The following is an 18,743-nucleotide window of genomic DNA, read 5'->3' as shown; positions in this document are numbered from 1 at the left end:
GAGGAGGAGAGACTAATACTGATGGTTCATCCAAACTTATCATTTAAAAAAAAATCATCCGGTGACTAGCAAATATTCCTGCCATCTCAGCAGCCAAAATACACTCTATCCCATTTCCCTTCTGGAAATACCAGCACATTTGGGGAGCCCTCCCAGCTTCGACAGGTAATCACCGCCCACGGGTGTAAGCCTGATCAGGCCCTGAGTGGCAGAATCCACACATGGCATCACCTGGGCAGTGCCGCTCCCTGACCCCATGTCTCACTCTGCACGTAGTAGGCCTGTCTCCATGACCTCCCCAGAGCAGATTCATTCTAAAGTCCTGGCTGGGGGTGTTTAGACAGTCTGCTGGACTCCTTGGAAATACAAAGCATAGTCTCACAGGGCTGAACACACCTTTTCTCTCCTCCCAGCCTCAGTGCAGGCAGATTCTTCAAATACCCAGAAAAGTCCACTCCCTCTTTGTTAACATTCCTCGCCATGTCCGCCCCTGGCCTCAGCACAGCCCGATAATGAAGTTACCCAGGAGACCCCACCCCCTTGGCGCTGAGAATGGGGTGCGCAGTGGTGCTTTCTCACCCGTCTCCTGCCATCCACGCATCTCAGCCTGAGAATGAGAGGAGCCCCCCCTGACAAAGGTGGGAGAATTCCTGGGACCCCAGTTACCGGAGGCCTGGAAACAGAGAGGGACGGGGGGCCCCTCGGGGGTCAGAGCTGGCTCAGGTCCAGGGTTTGGCTCCCAAGGGTAGCAGTGGGCAGCAGGAGCACCAGGAGGGAACAGGAGCGAGTGCGGAGTTTCCAGCCACGGCAGAGCTGGGAAGCATGGACCCGTGACTCTGGGTGGTTGGAGCATCGTGGCCAAGGCTAACCCCGGGGGCCCCAGCGGAGGCCCAGGGAAGGAAGAAATCAGCAGTCCTTCCCAAGTGCCCCTCAGAAGGCCCTCTGAGGACTCTGCCCTAATCACTGATCCCAAAGGTGGGCAGATGCCACCAAAAGGGGTCCTCGTAGCAGAGTGGAAAGAGAGATGCAGCGTTGATGATTAAAGAATGATGCATAAAGCAAGCCGAAGAGGGCAGGAGAGTGCAGAACAGGCAGCGGGAGGGAGGCAGGAGTGACCAGGTGGGGGCCAGGGGAGGGTCCAGGTAGTGGGAGGCTCTGTAGAAATGGTGGTTGCCATGAACTTGAGTGCACCCATCATTTGCGCTTTCTCTCTGTTCCAGAGAAGCCTCCCTCCTATGCAGAGGGTCTTAGCCCAGTTGTTGGCTGCAAATGTGTCACTGAAGGAAATCAACCAAGAAAACCCACTAATGCGGGAAATGACTGAATGGCCATGGAAGCATCTGGAAAAAGATGAGAGGGGTTGGTGTCTAAAGCCGTCAGAGAAGCTTAGGATGTAAGGACTGGTGGAAAAGCAAGTTGCAGGACTCTTCCGGGTCCCTAGTCAGATGTCACCTTCCTAGACCACCCTGTGTACTGGGCACCTCCCTACGCCGACCCCACCCCCCGTCACCATGGATGTGCCACACCTGTGTATATCACGGATTCATTTGTTAACCGTCCTCCTATTTGAATACAAGGCTCATGAAGGCAGGAGTGTTAGTCTTGTCCACTGCTGTGTTTGTTGGGTGAATGAATGTACACAGGATAATAGGATTCATGTAAAAAGATGCATAAAGCAACTGTAACGTACATAACAACACATCAGGAAAGATACTTCTTTCTCAGTAGGAGACTAAAGAGGCCAAGATTGGACGTGGAGATGAGAGGTTATCAAATTTTGTACTGTTTTAATTTTCACAAGGAAAATGCTTGATTCCTGAGGAATAATGGCTAACCCTCCTTTAGAGGGTATCACACACCAGATACCGCTGGAATCATTGTATATGAATTAACCTGTGCGTTTCTCACCAGAGCCTGTGAGCGATTTGCTGTTAGTTTCCCTAATCACTAGATGAGGAAACTGAGGCCCAGAGAGGTGAAGGAACCAGGCCACACAGCTCGAAGGGGAATGTTCCCTGGTGGTTTAGACAATAAAGAATCTGCCTGCAATGCAGAGACCCAGTTCAGTCCCTGGGTTGGGCAGATCTCCTGAAGAAAGAAATAGCCACCCACTCCAGTATTCTTGCCTGGAGAATTTGATTCTTGTGGTCCATGGGTCGCAAAGAGTCAGACATGACTGAGTGACTAACATTTTCACTTTCAGGATTCAAACCCAGGCCATCAGGCTTCAAAATCCATTCTTAAAACTATAGCTCTTGGGTCAAGCCCAGCCTGCCAACTGCTTTGCTACAACCCTGAGCTTAGAATGGTTTTTCCATGTCGACTTCGCCGGAAAAAATCAAAAATGCAGCGATTTTCATGACCCATGAATATTATATGAAATTCAGATTTTAGTGTGCGTGGATAAAGTTTTACTGCCGCCTAGACATGCCCGTTCATTTCTGCTGTTGCTGCAGCTGTAAGGGCAGAATGAGTGGTTGTAACTGAGACTTCTGGCCTATGAAGCCTCAAATATTTATCATCTGGCCTTTTACAGAAAAGGTTTGTTAAGACCTGATGTAAACCACCATCTGTTCCTCCCAGTAATATTTTTGTTTGTCGGGGCACAAAAGGTGGACCAGACAAAACAACACAAAGGCCTGGGTTCTAACTCTCAATGAATTGCTTATTAGTTTTGTGGCCTTGGTTTTCCTATCTGTAAAATGGGCATGGTGTCCACTTCACAAAGTTGCTATGAAGGTCAGTGGAACAAAGGTCTGATAACGATAAGAGCCAGTGTCCCTTGTGGGTTCCCCCGGTACCAGGCTCCTTGCTAAATGCATTATTCACTTGTCAAGTTTGTGTAAAGTCACCATCTGAAGGGACTGGTATTGGACCCATTTTTGAAATGCAGCTATAGCAGCAGCTTGTCGATTTATATCATATAGAAGAAAATTATTTTTATGTAGTGTTCTACAGGGCCCTTTTATTTTTATTTTTGTTTGTTTGTTTGTTGTTTTTTAATGATTTTATTTATGGTTGTGCAGGCTCTTCATGCTGCATGGGCTTTTCTCTAGCTGCGGCGAGCAGGGGCTGCTGTCCAGTGGGGGGGCGTGGGCTTTTCTCTAGCTGTGGCGAGCAAGGGCTGCTCTCCAGTGGGGGGTGGGGGGTGTGGGCTTCTCACCACGGTGGCTCCTCTTGTTGCGAAGCATGGGCTCTGGTGCCCACAGACCTGTTCTGCGGCTCCTGGGCTCGAGAGCCCCGGCCCAGTGGCTGTGATGCATGGGCTCAGCTGCTCTGCCACGTGTGGTCTTCCCAGACCAGGGGTGGAACTCGCGTCCCCTGCTTTGGCAGGGGGGCGATTCTTTACCACTGAGCCGCCAGGAAAGCCCTCAGGCGTATTTTAGACTAGTTTTCCACGCTCCTATCTGGTGAGAGAGGCCTGGGAGCCGGGAGTCCTCAGCCACGGTGCTGGCTCTACCATCCAAAGCTCTGGGGCCTCCAGCGAGCGCCTGCCCCTCCCTCAGTCGTGTCTGACTCTCTGCCCACCAGGCTCCTCTGTCCATGGGATTTCCCAGGCAAGATTACTGGAGTGGGTTGCCATTTCCTTCTCCATACAGGGCCCTTTTATAAGACCCTTTTTTACTCCCCAAAATGTTTCAAGGGAAATTGCATGAAGTAACGAGTGACTTTCTCCCCTCTCTCCCCTTATCTTGGTCCCCAGTTAGCACTTAGGGATCTGTCCTTCTGAATTTTTTTCTTAGTGCTGAGAAGCATATGAAGGTAGGGGTTTGGTTTCTCCTCTCCTCCCTACTCCTCCCACAAAAAAAATATAAATAAATAAACTTTTCTGAAGTTTGACTCTGTAGTTTGCTCTTTCCCTTAAGAGTACATCTTGGACACTGCTCCACCTCAGTCACTATAGATCTACTTCCCTTTTCATGTCTGCCCAGCACTGCACAGAATGGAAGCAGTGCAGGGTCATTGGTCACCACCCTACTGCTGGTCACCGTGGTGCAGGGTCCGTCCTGTGCACAGAGACACAGTCCACGGGTGTCCCTGGAGGTGTGTGTCTCTAGAGGCATAGGAGCCCAGGGAGTGTGTTTGCGTTTTGTACAGGGTACAACGGTAGAAGGGTAGAAACTGTAGCCATTTCTTCACCTTTTTTCTTGTAAAATAATATCCCTTTTTGAAAGTTATCATTTTGGACAGAGCTGCTTCCTAGGAAGCACAGGGTAAATGTTTAAGAATTCATTCCCTTCCAAAGAAATCAGCAGCTAAAGATTTACCAAGTTCAGGAAGAACTTAAACAAATCTCAACTTCTTTGCTGAGCTTTTAAAGCCCTCATTTCCTGTCCATAACGTTCCCACTCATCCACCCTCCTGCCCGCTTATCTAAGTGGCTCTCACTGTTCTGGAGCCGCTACTGCATGCCTGTGTTTGTGGCATGATTTGCTTGTCTGCTGACTGTTCATCCTCTTTCTATTCCTTGAACACAAGCCACACTTGTTCCTGCCTCAGAGCCCTTGCATCTGCTGTCCCCAACATCAGGCGGCGTGACCCCCCGCCCCGAGAAATAACTCGCCATCTTCCCCGTCCCTGTCCCTGTCCCTGTCACCACTCTTTGGGTGTGCCAGGAGAAACCCCTTTTGTGACCCCGACGTCGGATGATGGACGACTCTTCCAGCAAAAACAACATTCAACAATGGGACAAATAAAGACCTTCATGTTAGAAATACGCATTCATATTGTGACGATGAAACAAAAGGCAAAAGCACGCACTCATCACACACAAACCTCAACCAACCAGCTCGACTCATCTGAAAAGAAAATGCAAACGTCAGAGAGCGGTCCGTCTGGCGGCTCGGCCCACCGAGGCCAACTCGAGCCCGGAGGGCACATCGACCAGAGAGCTGACCAGGAGGAGACCGAGCGCGAAAGGCCGGGATGGTCTTCTTTCAGATCGGTGATTCTCATTCCTGGCTGCACATTCGAGTCCCCTGGGGAGATTTTTTAAAAGTCCAGTGTCCAGGCTGAACCACAGAGCAGCTAAACCAGAAGAGGGCCCGGACAGTAGTAAAGCTCCCTTAAGGATTCCAGCAAGCAGCTGAGAGTGAACTCCAATGATGGAGATCTTCCCATGCCCAGTTCCTTCTTGCCACTCAGGTCTCGGCTCAAGTATCATCTCCTCAGAAAGGCCCTCCCTGATTGCCCCAGCTCCCAATTACTCTTTGTCACATCTTGTCTTATTTCCTCCTTCTGTCACTGCTCATCACCATCTCAACTCTTTGGTTATATGTTCATCTGCTCCTGCCCCCAGGACAGACCCTTCAGCATTGCAGGCATATATTCACCCTCCACAATGGGATCCCTGTTGCTGCTGCTGCTGTTGCTGCTAAGTCACTTCAATCCCTAGGGCCTTGAAAAGACTTCAGGCTTAGGGACCAAGACTCAGGAGGCCTGATTGCAACATTTATCAGCTGTGTGACATTGGCCGATTCACTTAACTTCTCTGGGCCTTCATTTTCCTGTTCTGGAAAACAGGGCTTATCATCACACCTACTTTCTAGGACTACGTAAGAATTAACAAGCTAATACATGTAAACCCAGAGGATGAGATGGCTGGATGGCATCACTGACTTGATGGACGTGAGTCTCAGTGAACTCCGGAAGTTGGTGATGGACAGGGAGGCCTGGCGTGCTGCGATTCATGGGGTCGCAAAGAGTCGGACACAACTGAGCGACTGATCTGATCTGACATGTAAACCCAAAAGAGTTCCTGGCACGCCATAAGCACTCCGTAGTGTTATTATTTTAATATGTCATGAATGAATGACAAATTGCAATTCCTCTCCCATCCTCCCTACCCCCTTCTCAGGGTTTTTCCTCCACTGTGAGGTGTTATCGTTTGACATTCCCTGTTCTGCTTGCCTACTTATTGTCTGTATTCCCTGTTTTACTTCATCACTCACTGCATGTCTGCCCCCAGACCAGCAGCTCCAGGAGGGCAAGGATTGTCTGTTTTGGTCACTTTTGCATCCCCGGTGTTCAGCACAGATTCCCGGCTCCTCACACCTTCTCCCGCCTCTCCCCGGCCCCCAGGACTACCTGACAGACCTGATCACCAACGACAGCGTGAGCTTCTTCCGCACGTCCAAGAAGATGTACCCGCACAGGCCTGTGCTCATGGTCATCAGCCACGCAGCCCCCCACGGTCCTGAGGACTCAGCCCCCCAGTACTCAAGCCTCTTCCCTAATGCATCTCAGCACATGTAAGTGTCAGGGCACTGCCTCCAGAGCTACTGGGTGGCACAAAGGCGGGAGGGTCAGGCTCAGTCACAATGATGTAATGATGGAGACAAGGCTGCCTCTTCTCTCTAATCCTCCTGGTTTAAAGAACCCAGGAGCACACAGCTGATCTCTGGAGAACTGGAATACAGATCCAGTAATAACAACCCAAAGCAGGCGTCAAGAGTGGTTAACGTGGGACCCACATCCTCTCACCTAGATCTGTGGCTAGAACTGCCTTTCGGGTGTACACCTGTGTCATAGGTTTCCTTTCAATCCCGTGTGTTTGATTTTGCACATTTTTAAGCATTCTTTTGAGAAGCGGTCCATAGCTTCATCAGACTACTAATATGTCTACAGCCTGTATAAGCTATTGACTCCACGGCAGACTCTGTTCTAAGCCCTATGGTGGTGGTTTAGTTGCTAAGTCGTGTCCGACTCTTGGGACCCCCTGGACTGTCTGTCCATGGGATTTCCCAGGCAGTAATACTGGAGTGGGTCGCCATTTCCTTCTCCAGGGGATCTTCTGCACTGAATCCCTGAATATTCCCAGTGACCCTTGATGTATCAGTTATCTATTGCTGCATGACAAGTTATCCTGAAATCGAACCACTTAGGACACCAGTGTGTAGCATCTCACAGTACCTGTGAGTCAGGAATCTGGGGGCTACCTGTCTGGTTCTGGCTCAGGGTCTCCAGAGGATGTAATCAAGATGTCAGCTGGGGTGCCACCACCTGAGGCTTGCCTGGGGCTCATGCACAGGGCTGCCTCTGACCTACGGCCAACGCAGTCTTTTATAACCTGATCTCAAAAGGACACACCATCTCTACCATAGTCTACTCATCACACAGACCAGTGGGAGGTGGCTACTCACGGTAGAATTGGGGGCCACTGAGGGCTGTCTTGGAGGCTGCCTGTCAGGGAGGTGAGGTAAGTTCCCTAAGGTCACACAGCTGGTAAATGGCAGAGCTCAGATTCACATCTGGCCCCCATTCCTGTCTGCCGTCTCTCTGCCCACCTCTCCAGTCCTCCTTCCTGAGCAGGCTAGAAAATCTTTCTGGAATCTTCTGCATTCCTCTGCCTCAAACCACCCCTGCTCAGCCGTGATGCTCAGCAAACCTTCACTCTGACATTGGGGCGACAAGGGCAGGGCAGTTTGGAGCCCGCCTGAATATTCCAGGTGTTTAAGTTTCCTTACTATCAGAACGCATCCGCCCTCCTCGCCCCACTCGCTGTGATTCCTTTCTGACAGCACCCAGAGTGGCTCCTGGAGGGTGAGGCAGCGTGTCAGCCGAGCCCCTGGTCTTTGGGAAGGAGAGCTGGACAGGTGAGGACGAAGCACATCCCAGAACAGCAGCACCGCCTCTCTGCAAAGCTGACCTGGTGGCCCCACCCACCCGCTCCTCCCGCCTGGGAGCCAGCCTCCTGCCCCCAGCCTCTGCCGAGGGAGTGTGAGGCCAGCTCAGTCCTGCCGTGGGGTGGAGTGGGGTGATGGTTCGCTTGGCTTCTGCAGTGTCTCCTCTAAAAGGGGTGCTGGCACCCCGCCCCGCCCTCAGCAGCCTTGGAGTTTCGTGATGAGATTGTTTGACATCGCCTGCTCATTTATTTTCCCTTTGAAATGAAAATTATAGAACTTGAACATGAGCAACCGCCTGCTATTATTTACCCAGAGCGCCCCCCGCACCTTATTAGGAGTGTGTTTGGAAGGCTCTCTTATCTCTGGGGTATAATCATTTTCAAAACAAACCTCCAAACCAGAAAGTTCTGCAGCTGGGATGTTTAATTACAACAGTCAGGGGGCTGAGGAGGGGCCAGAGCCCTCAGGTCGGAGTTCCAGATCTTTCCATCACGAGGCCCCTGTCAGACTCTCACCCCGTCAAGCCTGCGTCACATTCTCTGCTGGGCTTTGGGTTCTGGCAAATGCTGCTCGTTGCAGTGCGGTCCCACTGCACCTGCCCAGGGCCCCATCCACCCTCCCCAGCTTCGTACATACACAGAGACGCACACAGACACACACAAACACACACACAGATACAGACACAAATATACAAATAGATACACACAGATGTACACACAGACTGGGCTTCCCTGGTGGCTCAGATGGTGAAGAATCTGCCTGCAGTGCCGGAGACCCGGGCTCCATCCCTGGGCGGGAAGGTCCCCTGGAGGAGGGGATGGCAACCCACTGCAGTATTCTCACCTGGAGAATCCCACGGACAGAAGAGCCTGGTGGGCCATAGTCCACGGACCTGCAGAGAGTCCGACACGACTGAGCGACTAACACATTCACATACACAAATACACCAGTGCGCACACACACACACATACACAGAACACACAGATACAGACACAAAGACACACAAATAGATACACAGACATGTACACAGGCCCATATGCAGACGCACACACACACACAGATACACAAATATACACAGAAACAGACACCCAAACACACAGATACAAAGATCTAAGCATATACACACACACAGATACACAAAAACAAACACACAGAGACGCACATAAACACAGATGCAAACGTAGACAACACAAACATGCAAATACACCACCATACAGACATGCACGTACAGAGAGGCGCGCACACAGACACACACAACACACACACACACAAACACCACACACACACACACCACACACCCACACCCCACACACCCCACACACACACACACCACACACACACACACCTACACACACACCACACACACACCTACACACACACCACACACAGATACACAAATATACACAGAAACAGACACCCAAACACACAGATACAAAGATCTAAGCATACACACACACACAGATACACAAAAACAAACACAGAGACGCACATAAACACAGATGCAAACGCAGACACACAAACATGCAAATACACCGCCATACAGACATGCATGTACAGAGACAGGCGCGCACACAGACACACACACCACACATACCACACACACACACACCCCACACACACACACACACCCCACACACACACACCACACACACCACACACACACACACACACCCACCTACACACACACCACACACACTCGCGCGCGCGCGCGCAGCCAGAGCTTCCTAGGAGTGTGGCATCTGACCGGGTCATGGGTCTCTCCTTCCATCACCCAAGGGAGCCAGGCCCAGGCTTGCATCTTGGGGTGGGGGTGGGGCCAGGCCTCCAGACATGGAGCGAGGGGCCGGAAGGGGCGGCAGAAGAGGGGATGTTGTCCTTCAGGCTGGACAAGCAGACATTCCTCGGATTCTTTCAGAGGTGAGGGCTTCGCCTCTTTGTTCAGCAGATGGCTGGGTTCCTGTGAAAATGTGACCCCGTCCCAGGGGAGCAGGGAGAGCCTGGCCCTAAGCAGGACCCCAGATCCTGCTCCAAAAGCCGTCTCCAGAGAAGGGGCTTCAGAAAGCAGACTCTTGACAGACTCACCCCTCACTGTTCTCCAAGGCAGACACCAGCCCCTTAGAATCTAACAGATTCAGGGATAATTGCTCAGAACTGCATCCAGAATCCGGGCCCCTGGGGCCATGGGAACAATTTCCCCAAACCACCAACCAGCCCTGAGGGCGTCTCTCTCTGCTGCTCCTGCAGCCCCCCTTGGTGCGGGAGGTGGGCTCACCCCTGGGAATGTTCTGCACGTTGGTCAGGCCCTAAGCCGGCCGGCAGGGCAAGCCTCGTTCCTCAGGATCGAAGGAGCCGGGGCAGATTTAGCAGCAGGAGACCGGCCAGAAAAGCAAAGTCCAGAAGGAGTCTTGTGACTCACTCCGTCTACATAGCGACCATCTCCATAACTATGGGCTCCCGTGAGCTGCAGGGTCTTCCCTTCCACCCCGGAAAGTTCTCTGAAGTTGAGGGGGCTGAGGTCCCGAGGAAGGGAGGACATTTGGGACCCTTATCCCCTCCCCGACCCCCTCAGCCCTCCCCCCTTAATAGCCCTCTTGAAAAGTTTTTGTCTTCAAGGAGAGGAAGCTTGACTTCTGTTTGCAGTTTTGCCTGGGGAAGGGAAGGGGACTAAGATCTGAGCATCCCCTGGCCTTCCAGTATCATCAGACCCCTTGCGAGGGGCACCCATGCCTTGTGGGGTTTCCCACTCGTGAGCTCAGCCCCCAGCTCTACCTTTGGCAAGGTCGTCCCCTCACTGGGCCGCGAGTCTCCGTTTCTCACTCAGGGTGAATAAAAGTAGCCCCAGTGCCTAGGGCGGTTCTGAATATTAAATGAGATGATATAAATGGAGCCTTCCTTGTGCACCCAGCACACAGCCAGCGCTCATCCGAGGTCAGATCATCCTGTATTTATTCGTTTATCATTGAGCAGCACAGCTGACCCCACAGTAGAAGTCTCGGAGCCCAGTGGCTCCACCAGTCACTCAGTGAGACTGGGCAGGTCCCGGAACTCCTCTGACCCCCGTTTCCTCTTTTTTAAAATGGGAGATTAACCACACAGGAAGAATAATTGTGACAAGTCATAGAATACGGCCTGTCCCAAACGTATACATTCAGGCCATTCTCACAGTTTTGCCGGACTATTATTAACCGAATTTTTTAACCAATTTCCTTTAAAAAAAAAAAAATCTATTTCAAAAGGAAATTCCATGTGACACACCTTAATTAGCCATGATAACTGGCACTCGCCATCTACCCAATGCAGCTGAAAAATGAATGCAGTGCTGTTAAATTAGAATTGGGTGCTGTGCCCGTGGGTGGTTCTCAACTTGAACCTCTCTCCTCCTGTACAAAGGAAGGTGGGCAAATTCGAGGTTGGAGACAGCCCAGCACAGACTGAGAGGTCGGCCTTGATGCGCTCGGCGTGCTGACAGGGCTGAGATGGGAGGGACGGTCCCCCCGGGGGCCTCCAGGTCACCTGTCTCTGTGTCCCCCCCAGTCTTCCCACGTGCATGCCCCACACACAGAGATGCTGACCTAACCTAGGGCAGAGCCCCCGACATGCGTCCAGAGGGGCGAGGTTTCAGCCTGGGCTGCAGCCCCAGCACATACTGGGGTGGGGAGGTTGGGGGGCACCCCCACCCGCGGCCTGGTCTGACCTCTATGCGTGTCTGCCCACCAGCACCCCAAGCTACAACTACGCGCCCAACCCCGACAAGCACTGGATCCTGCGTTACACGGGGCCCATGAGGCCCATCCACATGCAGTTCACCAACATGTTGCAGCGGAAGCGCCTGCAGACCCTCCTGTCGGTGGACGACTCCATGGAGACGGTAGGCGGCCCTCCTCCCACCCCTCCCCGCCCCGCCCCCAGCATCGTCAGCGCGAGAGGAATGGAACCGGGCAGAAGGGAGAGGCACCCCGAAACGGCTTTGAGTGATCCAGAGGGAACCCCAGTACTTGGGGAACTGTTCCAGCTCTGGTTGGTCCACTACAGCAACCACGTGTGGCTACATATGCTTTTTAACAGCTTTCTGGAGAATGCCGCACAGTTCACATACCGCACAGCTCACCCGATTCAAGCATACATTTCAGTGGGTTTTCACTTATTCAGAGTTGTACGATCCACAGTTGGCCTTAGAACAGTTTCATCAACCCCGAGAAGGAAACCCTGCAGCCCTTAAGCATCACCCCAAACCACCAGCCCCCACCCCTCCACCTTAGGCAGTCCCTCATCTACTTTGTGTCTCTGTGAATTCGTATTCTGGACATTTTGTATAAAAGGAACCGTACAATATGTGGCTTTTTTGTATCTGGCTTCTTCCACTTTGTGCGATGATTTCAAGATTCACTTGAAGGTACTTAATTTTTTTGTTGTTGCTAAAAAATATTCCATTGCCTGGGTATGTATTTTTAAATTTATCCATGACTACTTAAGTTCAGTAAGGGCTTCCCTGGTGGCTCAGACAGTAAGGAACCTGCCAGCAATGCAGGAGACCTGGGTTCGATCTGTGGGTCAGGAAGATTCCCTGGAGAAGGGAAGGGCTACCCACTCCAATATTCTTGCCTGGAGAATTCCATGGGCAGAAGAGCCTACCATGAGTTACAGTCCATGGGGCCACAAAGAATCGGACACCACTGAGCAACTAACATTGTCACTTCCCAATAAAATTTAAAATTTTGTTCCTCAGTTGCACTGGCCACATTTGAAGTGCTGAACACGTGGCTACACGTGGCTACATGTGGCTCATGCCACAGGTGTTAACATTGCCTGCATCGCAGAAAGTTCTGTTGTGGGTCACAGACTCCTGCCTTGGGCCAGTCATTCATTCATCCATCCATCCATCCCACAGCATCTGTTGAGCTCCAGCACACACAGGACCCAGCAGGGAACAAAATGACAGAAGTCCCACCCAGATGGGACCTGCATGCTAACGCAGGGAGACACAGTCCACAAATAAGTGCTGAGAAGGCAAGCAAAGGGGGACGGGAGGTGAGGAGGCCCTAGTGACACCTGGGTCAGTCCCAGGGGCCCCACCAAGAGGTGACAGTTGAGCGAAGACCTGAAGCAGGGGAGGGACAGGGCCTGAGACCCCAGCACATCTCCCCTTTAGGGCAGAGCAGGCCAGGTGCCCACTGCCCGCTGGCCCTCCCCACATCCTCACCGCCTTGCCTGCGTTTCAGATTTACAACATGCTGGTGGAGACGGGCGAGCTGGACAACACCTACATTGTGTACACGGCCGACCACGGCTACCACATTGGCCAGTTCGGACTGGTGAAAGGGAAGTCCATGCCCTACGAGTTCGACATCAGGGTCCCATTCTACGTGAGGGGCCCCAACGTGGAGGCTGGCTCCCTGTAAGTGCATCACCCCACCCCCAGCACCCCGCAGTTCCGGGGAGGCCTCCAGGCTCATTAGCACCCACAAGGGCAAGCAGCAGGCAACTCAGCGGGCAGCCCCTGGCCACTCCCCTGGGAGCACAGGATGTGGGCAGGTGGGCCTGGGTGCCAAGCGAAGGGGCAGTGATGTCACCCGGGGTGGGTTCTGATCATCACCGTCCCCTCTGTTGGGGAAGGGGAGGCCAGGGCTGTTAGCACCCGAGAAAACAGACTGTTCGTAGTGGGCGCTGTGCCAGAGAGTCAGGGAGCCGGACTCTGTGTCCCCACCAGCTCGTGGAGATGCCACCTCGACTTCTGTCTGTCCTGACTGGTGGTGGGCCTGGCAGTTGTCGGGGAGGGGCCCCAGGCTGAGGTCAGCGGGGCCAGCTCAGTGACAGCACTAAGGGAACCAGCCTCCCCCCCATCCTTCCCCGAGGGCCACGTGGCCCCTCTGCCAGCTGTGCCTGTGGGTTAACCTTTGAAATGACACGTCCTGGCAGCAAAAACGTCGTGTCTGGGGCAGGGAGGGGTAGAAAGGCCAGTAATCATAGCTGCAGCTTCCTCAGGTCAGCCGGGATGTTATGGAGACCAACTCGAAGGGTCTTTTGAAATGCATGTTGTCACCGCTCTGGTGCTCATCGGGTCAGACTTCCGTCCGAGCCCTGAACGCACGGAGACACTGACTCGGCTACAGGATTCCTCCTGAAAGGGCAACGTCTTGGGACCGAGATGTTCCTGCCCCGCCTGGGAGGTTTGGTGGAGCTTCCAGGAGGCAGGCAGTGTGAGCTGTAGTCCGGCCTCATCTCTCGTCCTCTGCCGACCTTACTGGGTCCCTCCCTGTCTGGATCTCAGGGTCCCCACCTATAATCATAGCTATTATAATAATAGCTGTGTTGATACAGCGTGATTCTTCAGGCTTTGGTCTAAGCACCTTCTATCCAGGTAACTGAGTTAAGCATGATAACAAGCCTCTAAGATAGATGTGAGTGTTATCCGTGTTTTAAACACGAGCAAACAGAGGCTCGGGTTAAATTGCCTGAGATTACATAGCACAGAAGAGAGGAGCTGGAATTTGTCTCAAAACCAGGTTTCTGACACTTGTAAATGTTTTTCCTTATTTGAGAAGAATCTATGACCATTAGAGTCATTAGGATTACTTGCTTTCAGAAAGAGAAGATGGACTGAACTGGAACCCAGCAACTGTCATTACAATGGTCAGCCTCAGAGTCTGTGATCTGCTTCTTAGGACTCAAAACCCAGAGAGGCTCAGCTGGGGAAGGACCCATCTCTCCACGCACAGGGGTTGTTCAGGTGCAGACGGAGGACTTGAGCCCACACAGCCGGCTTCCCAGAGTGTTTACCAGGCATCCTTTCTGGGGGTGAACTTGTGGCAAGGAGGTCTTCAGAGCCAACCAGGGGAGAAAAGGAAGTGAGGGAGGGACGGCTAGGACAGGCGTGGGTCACGTGACATCCCCCTGGTCTGACATCCCACCCCCTTTGCCTGTTCTGTCGGTTTGGCCCACCCTCAAGGGGAGGGGGTCACACAAGGCTGTGAACCCTAGAGCCTGGGGATCTCGGGGCCACTTAGTCTGTCATCGGCCTCTTTGGTAATCGAGCGAAGAACCAGAGGTGGTGAGAGTGCTCGCTGGGGCCATGGAGGAAGAACGTTCCAGGCAGAGGAGACACCAGGGCGAAGGCCCAGAGGCTGGGCTGTGCTCAGCCTTCCAGGAGCAGTGAGGGGGCCAGTGTTCACATCAGAGGCTCAGAGAAGAGTCTGGGGGAAGGTCCAGAGTTTGGAGTGCGTCTCAAAACAAAGCGTTCTCCATTCAGTTGGGGCAGGCAGGGCCTTCCTGGCAGAAGAAAGAGCCAAGAAGAAGCCATGTGTGGGCCTGTGAACCGCAGCCCCTCGTGGTTGTGCAGAGGGTGGGAAGGTGAGCGCTGGGCTTCAGCTGAACCGAACGTGCAGAGAGGAGCTTTGAGGGCCAGGGTGCAGGACAGTGACATGATGGAGGCAGCTTTCCAGCCTGCCCGCCCCAGGGGAGGCTGGGTCACCACTGCCCCGGTGACCGAGTCCTTCTCGCCCCGCCTCCCTCAGGAATCCCCACATCGTCCTCAACATCGACCTGGCCCCCACCATCCTGGACATCGCTGGGCTGGACATCCCCTCGGATATGGACGGGAAATCCATCCTCAAGCTTCTGGACACAGAGCGGCCGGCGAATCGGTGAGGGGACGGGGCAGGTGCTAGGGTGCCAAGCACCCCAAACTGTCTGAGCTCCTGGCCTAGCTGTGTGGGTCTGGGGGGCAGGGGTTTCTCCAGACTCAGGAGCTGGGGTTCTAGGGTGCCCCATCCTGACCACTTACCTGCCATGGGGGGCGGGGTGGGGGGCAGGAAAGGAAGCTCCCTCTCTGAGAGTCCACCTTTCCAGCTAGAATATGGCCACAGTGACCCGCTGAGGACCCACCACAGCTCAAATTGGGTGAAACTTTAAAAAAAAAATAACAGCTATCGGAGCTGACATTAATTAAGCACTTACTGTATGCCGGCCTTGTTCTGAGTGCTTTGAAGCAGATTTTATCATTTTAATCTTCATAGTAACCCAGTGAGGTAGGCATTATGATGATCCCAGCTTGGAAATTGAATCCCAGAGTAGTCAAGTAACTTGTCAGAGTTCTCTTGGCAGGTCTGGATCCCACTCCAGGCATCCAGACTCTAGGCTAGAGGCTACACTCTTAATCGCCATGATCTGTGGCTCTAATGCCGGATAGTATTGGAAACATATTCCTGCGTGTCCTGGAGGCAAACAAAAGAACAGTGTTGTTGTTCAGTGTGTTCAACTCTTTGCGACCCCATGGACTGCAGCACGCCAGGCCTCCCTGTCCATCACCAACTCCCAGAGCTTGCTCAGACTCATGTCCATTGAGTCAGTGAGGCCATCCAACCATCTCATCCGCTCGTCCCCTTCTCCTCCCACCTTCAATCCTTCCCAGCATCAGGGTCTTTTCCAATGAGTAGTTCTTCGCATCAGGTGGCTAAAGTATTGGAACTTCAGCTTCACCATCAGTCCTTCCAATGAATATTCAGGACTGATTTCCTTTAGGATGGACTGGTTAGATCTCCTTGCAGTCCAAGGGACTCTCAAGAGTCTTCTCCAACACCACAGTTCAAAAGCATCAATTCTTTGGCGCTCAGCTTTCTTTATGGTGCAACTCTCACATCCATACGTGACCACGGGAAAAACCATAGCTTTATCTATATGGTATTGTTTTAGTCGCTCAGTCATGTCCGACTCTTTGCACTCCCATGGACTGTAGCCCACCAGGCTCCTCTGTCCATGGGATTCTCCAGGCAAGAATCCTGGAATGGGTTGCCATTTCCTTCTCCCACTATACGGTGATGGTGAGCAAAAACTAGGTGGGAAGGTGAGCTGAGGCTGGTCGGACAGGAAGGCGGAGGACGCAGTCACTGGCATGGCAGCAGCGGCATCTAGTGGCCATCGGTGTAACTGCCCACCGAGATAACGGCCCCACAGCACTGATGGACGCAGCCTCCAGCTGGTACCTCCTGCAGCTCAGAGGGGCCGGGCCGGGCGGGCACTGTCTGGCCAAGACTGAGCGTCCTGTAGAAGGAACCACCTCTGCTGAGCCTCCTCCCTCTGACTAGGAGGTTTTATGAGCTGTAAGGGTACAAAATGGGTGTGTTTGGGGAGGGCGGGGGCGCTGTGTTGGGAGCCAGGACTCTGGGGAGTCGGGTGCAGAATGGAAGCGTTCTCTTAGCCTGAGGCCCTGTCTGGGAAGTGGAAATGATAGCTCGAAACTCCACAAAATGCACACTTAAATCCAACGACAGAGGATGAAAGGGAAAAACATCCCCCCAAACACAAGGTAATTAACCTGAAGTCAGGAGAAGCGTTTCATCTGGTGCTGAAGTAAAAGGGGAGCGATCTCTTCCAGCGCCCAGGGAGCTGCTGGGCTTCCTGGGAGGCACAGAGGGGCACACACACGACTACGCGTGACTCGGAGCGACTGACCTGGGTCGTTCTGCCCCATGTTCAGACTCAAGGCTCTAGGGAAGTGCAGCTCTGCTGTGGGCTGGGAGGTGTGTGTGTGTGTGTGTTCGTGTATGTGTTCATGTGTGTGTGTCCATGGGTGTGTGTCTGTGTGGGTGTGTGTCCGTGTGGGTGTGTGTGTTCGTGTGTGTGTCCCCCACTTGCCCTGGCTGCCCCCGGGGTCTGCGCTGCTTGTGAATCAAGGCTGGCTCTGAGCACCATCCCTGCTTCTGGAAGGATGGAGGGACACGGGAGCCCCCTGCATTGATGAGAAGATGGACATGTGCTTTCTCCCTGCCAGGTTTCACTTGAAAAAGAAGCTGAGGGTCTGGCGGGACTCCTTCCTGGTGGAGAGAGGGTGAGTGCTGGGGTCTGGAGGAGCCGCCCCAGGGCGACACCGGGCAACCCCAGCCGTGCCTCCCAGGAAGCGCCCAGCAGCCCCACCTGCACCTGCGATACTACAAGTGTCAAGGGCAGGAGGGAGACTGGTGCTGTTCCGCCACCTTCCACCAGGGGCTGGGAGTCTGTGTCCTCAGCCCCCTGGACACAGGAAGCCGTTCGCTGTCCCTGTGGTTGATACGGAACTTATGTCTGGACGCCCCCTGTACCCTTCAGACACGCTTTGTCCTGCCTGGACAATGTCGTACATGCTTTTTCGTTTATTTGCCAACTCACGTAACTTGGGAGGCGTCTTATAAAATCCCCACTTCCTAAGTCTCTGACCATTGGAAGACGCAGCCCGGCTGGACGCACGTACTCCCTGGTGACGCTGCACCAGGGCTGAGGGGGGCCACATGTTCCCCTAGAGCTGGGCGACCAGCCCCGCTTCCGCTCTCTGCCCCACAGCAAACTGCTGCACAAGAGGGACAGCGACAAGGTGGATGCCCAGGAGGAGAACTTCCTGCCCAAGTACCAGCGCGTCAAAGACCTGTGTCAGCGCGCCGAGTACCAGACGGCGTGTGAGCAGCTGGGGCAGGTGAGGATGCTCGGCATGGCCCTGGGGCCGTGGGACGGGGTCCCTCCTTCCCTCTCAGGGGCCCCCCCAAACCGCGGCCCAGGCCTGCTTCTTAGAGCAGCAGGCCAGTGTCCCTGATGATGTGTGACACCCAGGGTGATGCCAGGCAACGCTCAGAAAATCCTGCTCCAGTCAGAGGAAAGTTCCCCCATGGGTGCACATGCGTCTTTAGCTGCTCTGAGACTCTTGCCCGATCCCTCTTTAACAAAGACGCAGCCGGCCTCTGCACAGTATTTATAAAGTTAAATGACTATTTCCATTGTATTCACTCTCCCAGATCATCTTTGTGGCTGGCTTTCCGCTTATATAGGAACAACAGGAAATTACCTTCTGACATAAACAAGTTTAGGTTGTAAAAATGCGAGCTGATTTCAAGAGAAATGTTAAGGAAAATATAATCCAGACAGTATCTGGAGATAACAGCATCTGTGACGGTAGTTTGGGAGAGTCTGAACTTGATTTTCTGAGGCTTAGGAGGCCAAGGTGGGCTCTGGAGAGGACGGGGAGTGAGAACGGAGCCTTGTAGAGAGAGACGCCAGCCCGAGGCGAGGCTCAGGGGGAGAGAGGCGGGCGGATGAGCAGGGGGAGCAGGTAGGGGCGCCCTGGAAAGGCCCAGGCGCCAACAGAAGGTGCCTCCC

At 53.3% G+C, this 18,743-nt stretch overlaps 1 protein-coding gene across 4 annotated transcripts in view; it reads left to right on the top strand.

The window, feature by feature from the left end:
* SULF2 (sulfatase 2) overlaps nt 1-18,743 on the top strand; it is a 131,075-nt gene that overhangs the window by 91,500 nt on the left and 20,832 nt on the right. For all 4 annotated transcript variants that reach the window (XM_055545233.1, XM_055545230.1, XM_055545231.1 and 1 more), the window contains exons 5-10: nt 6,082-6,251; nt 11,343-11,493; nt 12,845-13,020; nt 15,137-15,265; nt 17,392-17,448; nt 17,937-18,066. In XM_055545233.1, the coding sequence (XP_055401208.1) occupies nt 6,082-6,251; nt 11,343-11,493; nt 12,845-13,020; nt 15,137-15,265; nt 17,392-17,448; nt 17,937-18,066 (813 nt within the window). The remainder of the gene's footprint in view (nt 1-6,081; nt 6,252-11,342; nt 11,494-12,844; nt 13,021-15,136; nt 15,266-17,391; nt 17,449-17,936; nt 18,067-18,743) is intronic.

The sequence above is a fragment of the Bubalus kerabau genome, chromosome 13 (genome assembly GCF_029407905.1).
Source record: "Bubalus kerabau isolate K-KA32 ecotype Philippines breed swamp buffalo chromosome 13, PCC_UOA_SB_1v2, whole genome shotgun sequence".
Lineage (NCBI taxonomy): Eukaryota > Metazoa > Chordata > Mammalia > Artiodactyla > Bovidae > Bubalus > Bubalus kerabau.
This window is presented reverse-complemented; position numbering and strand designations above follow the sequence as displayed.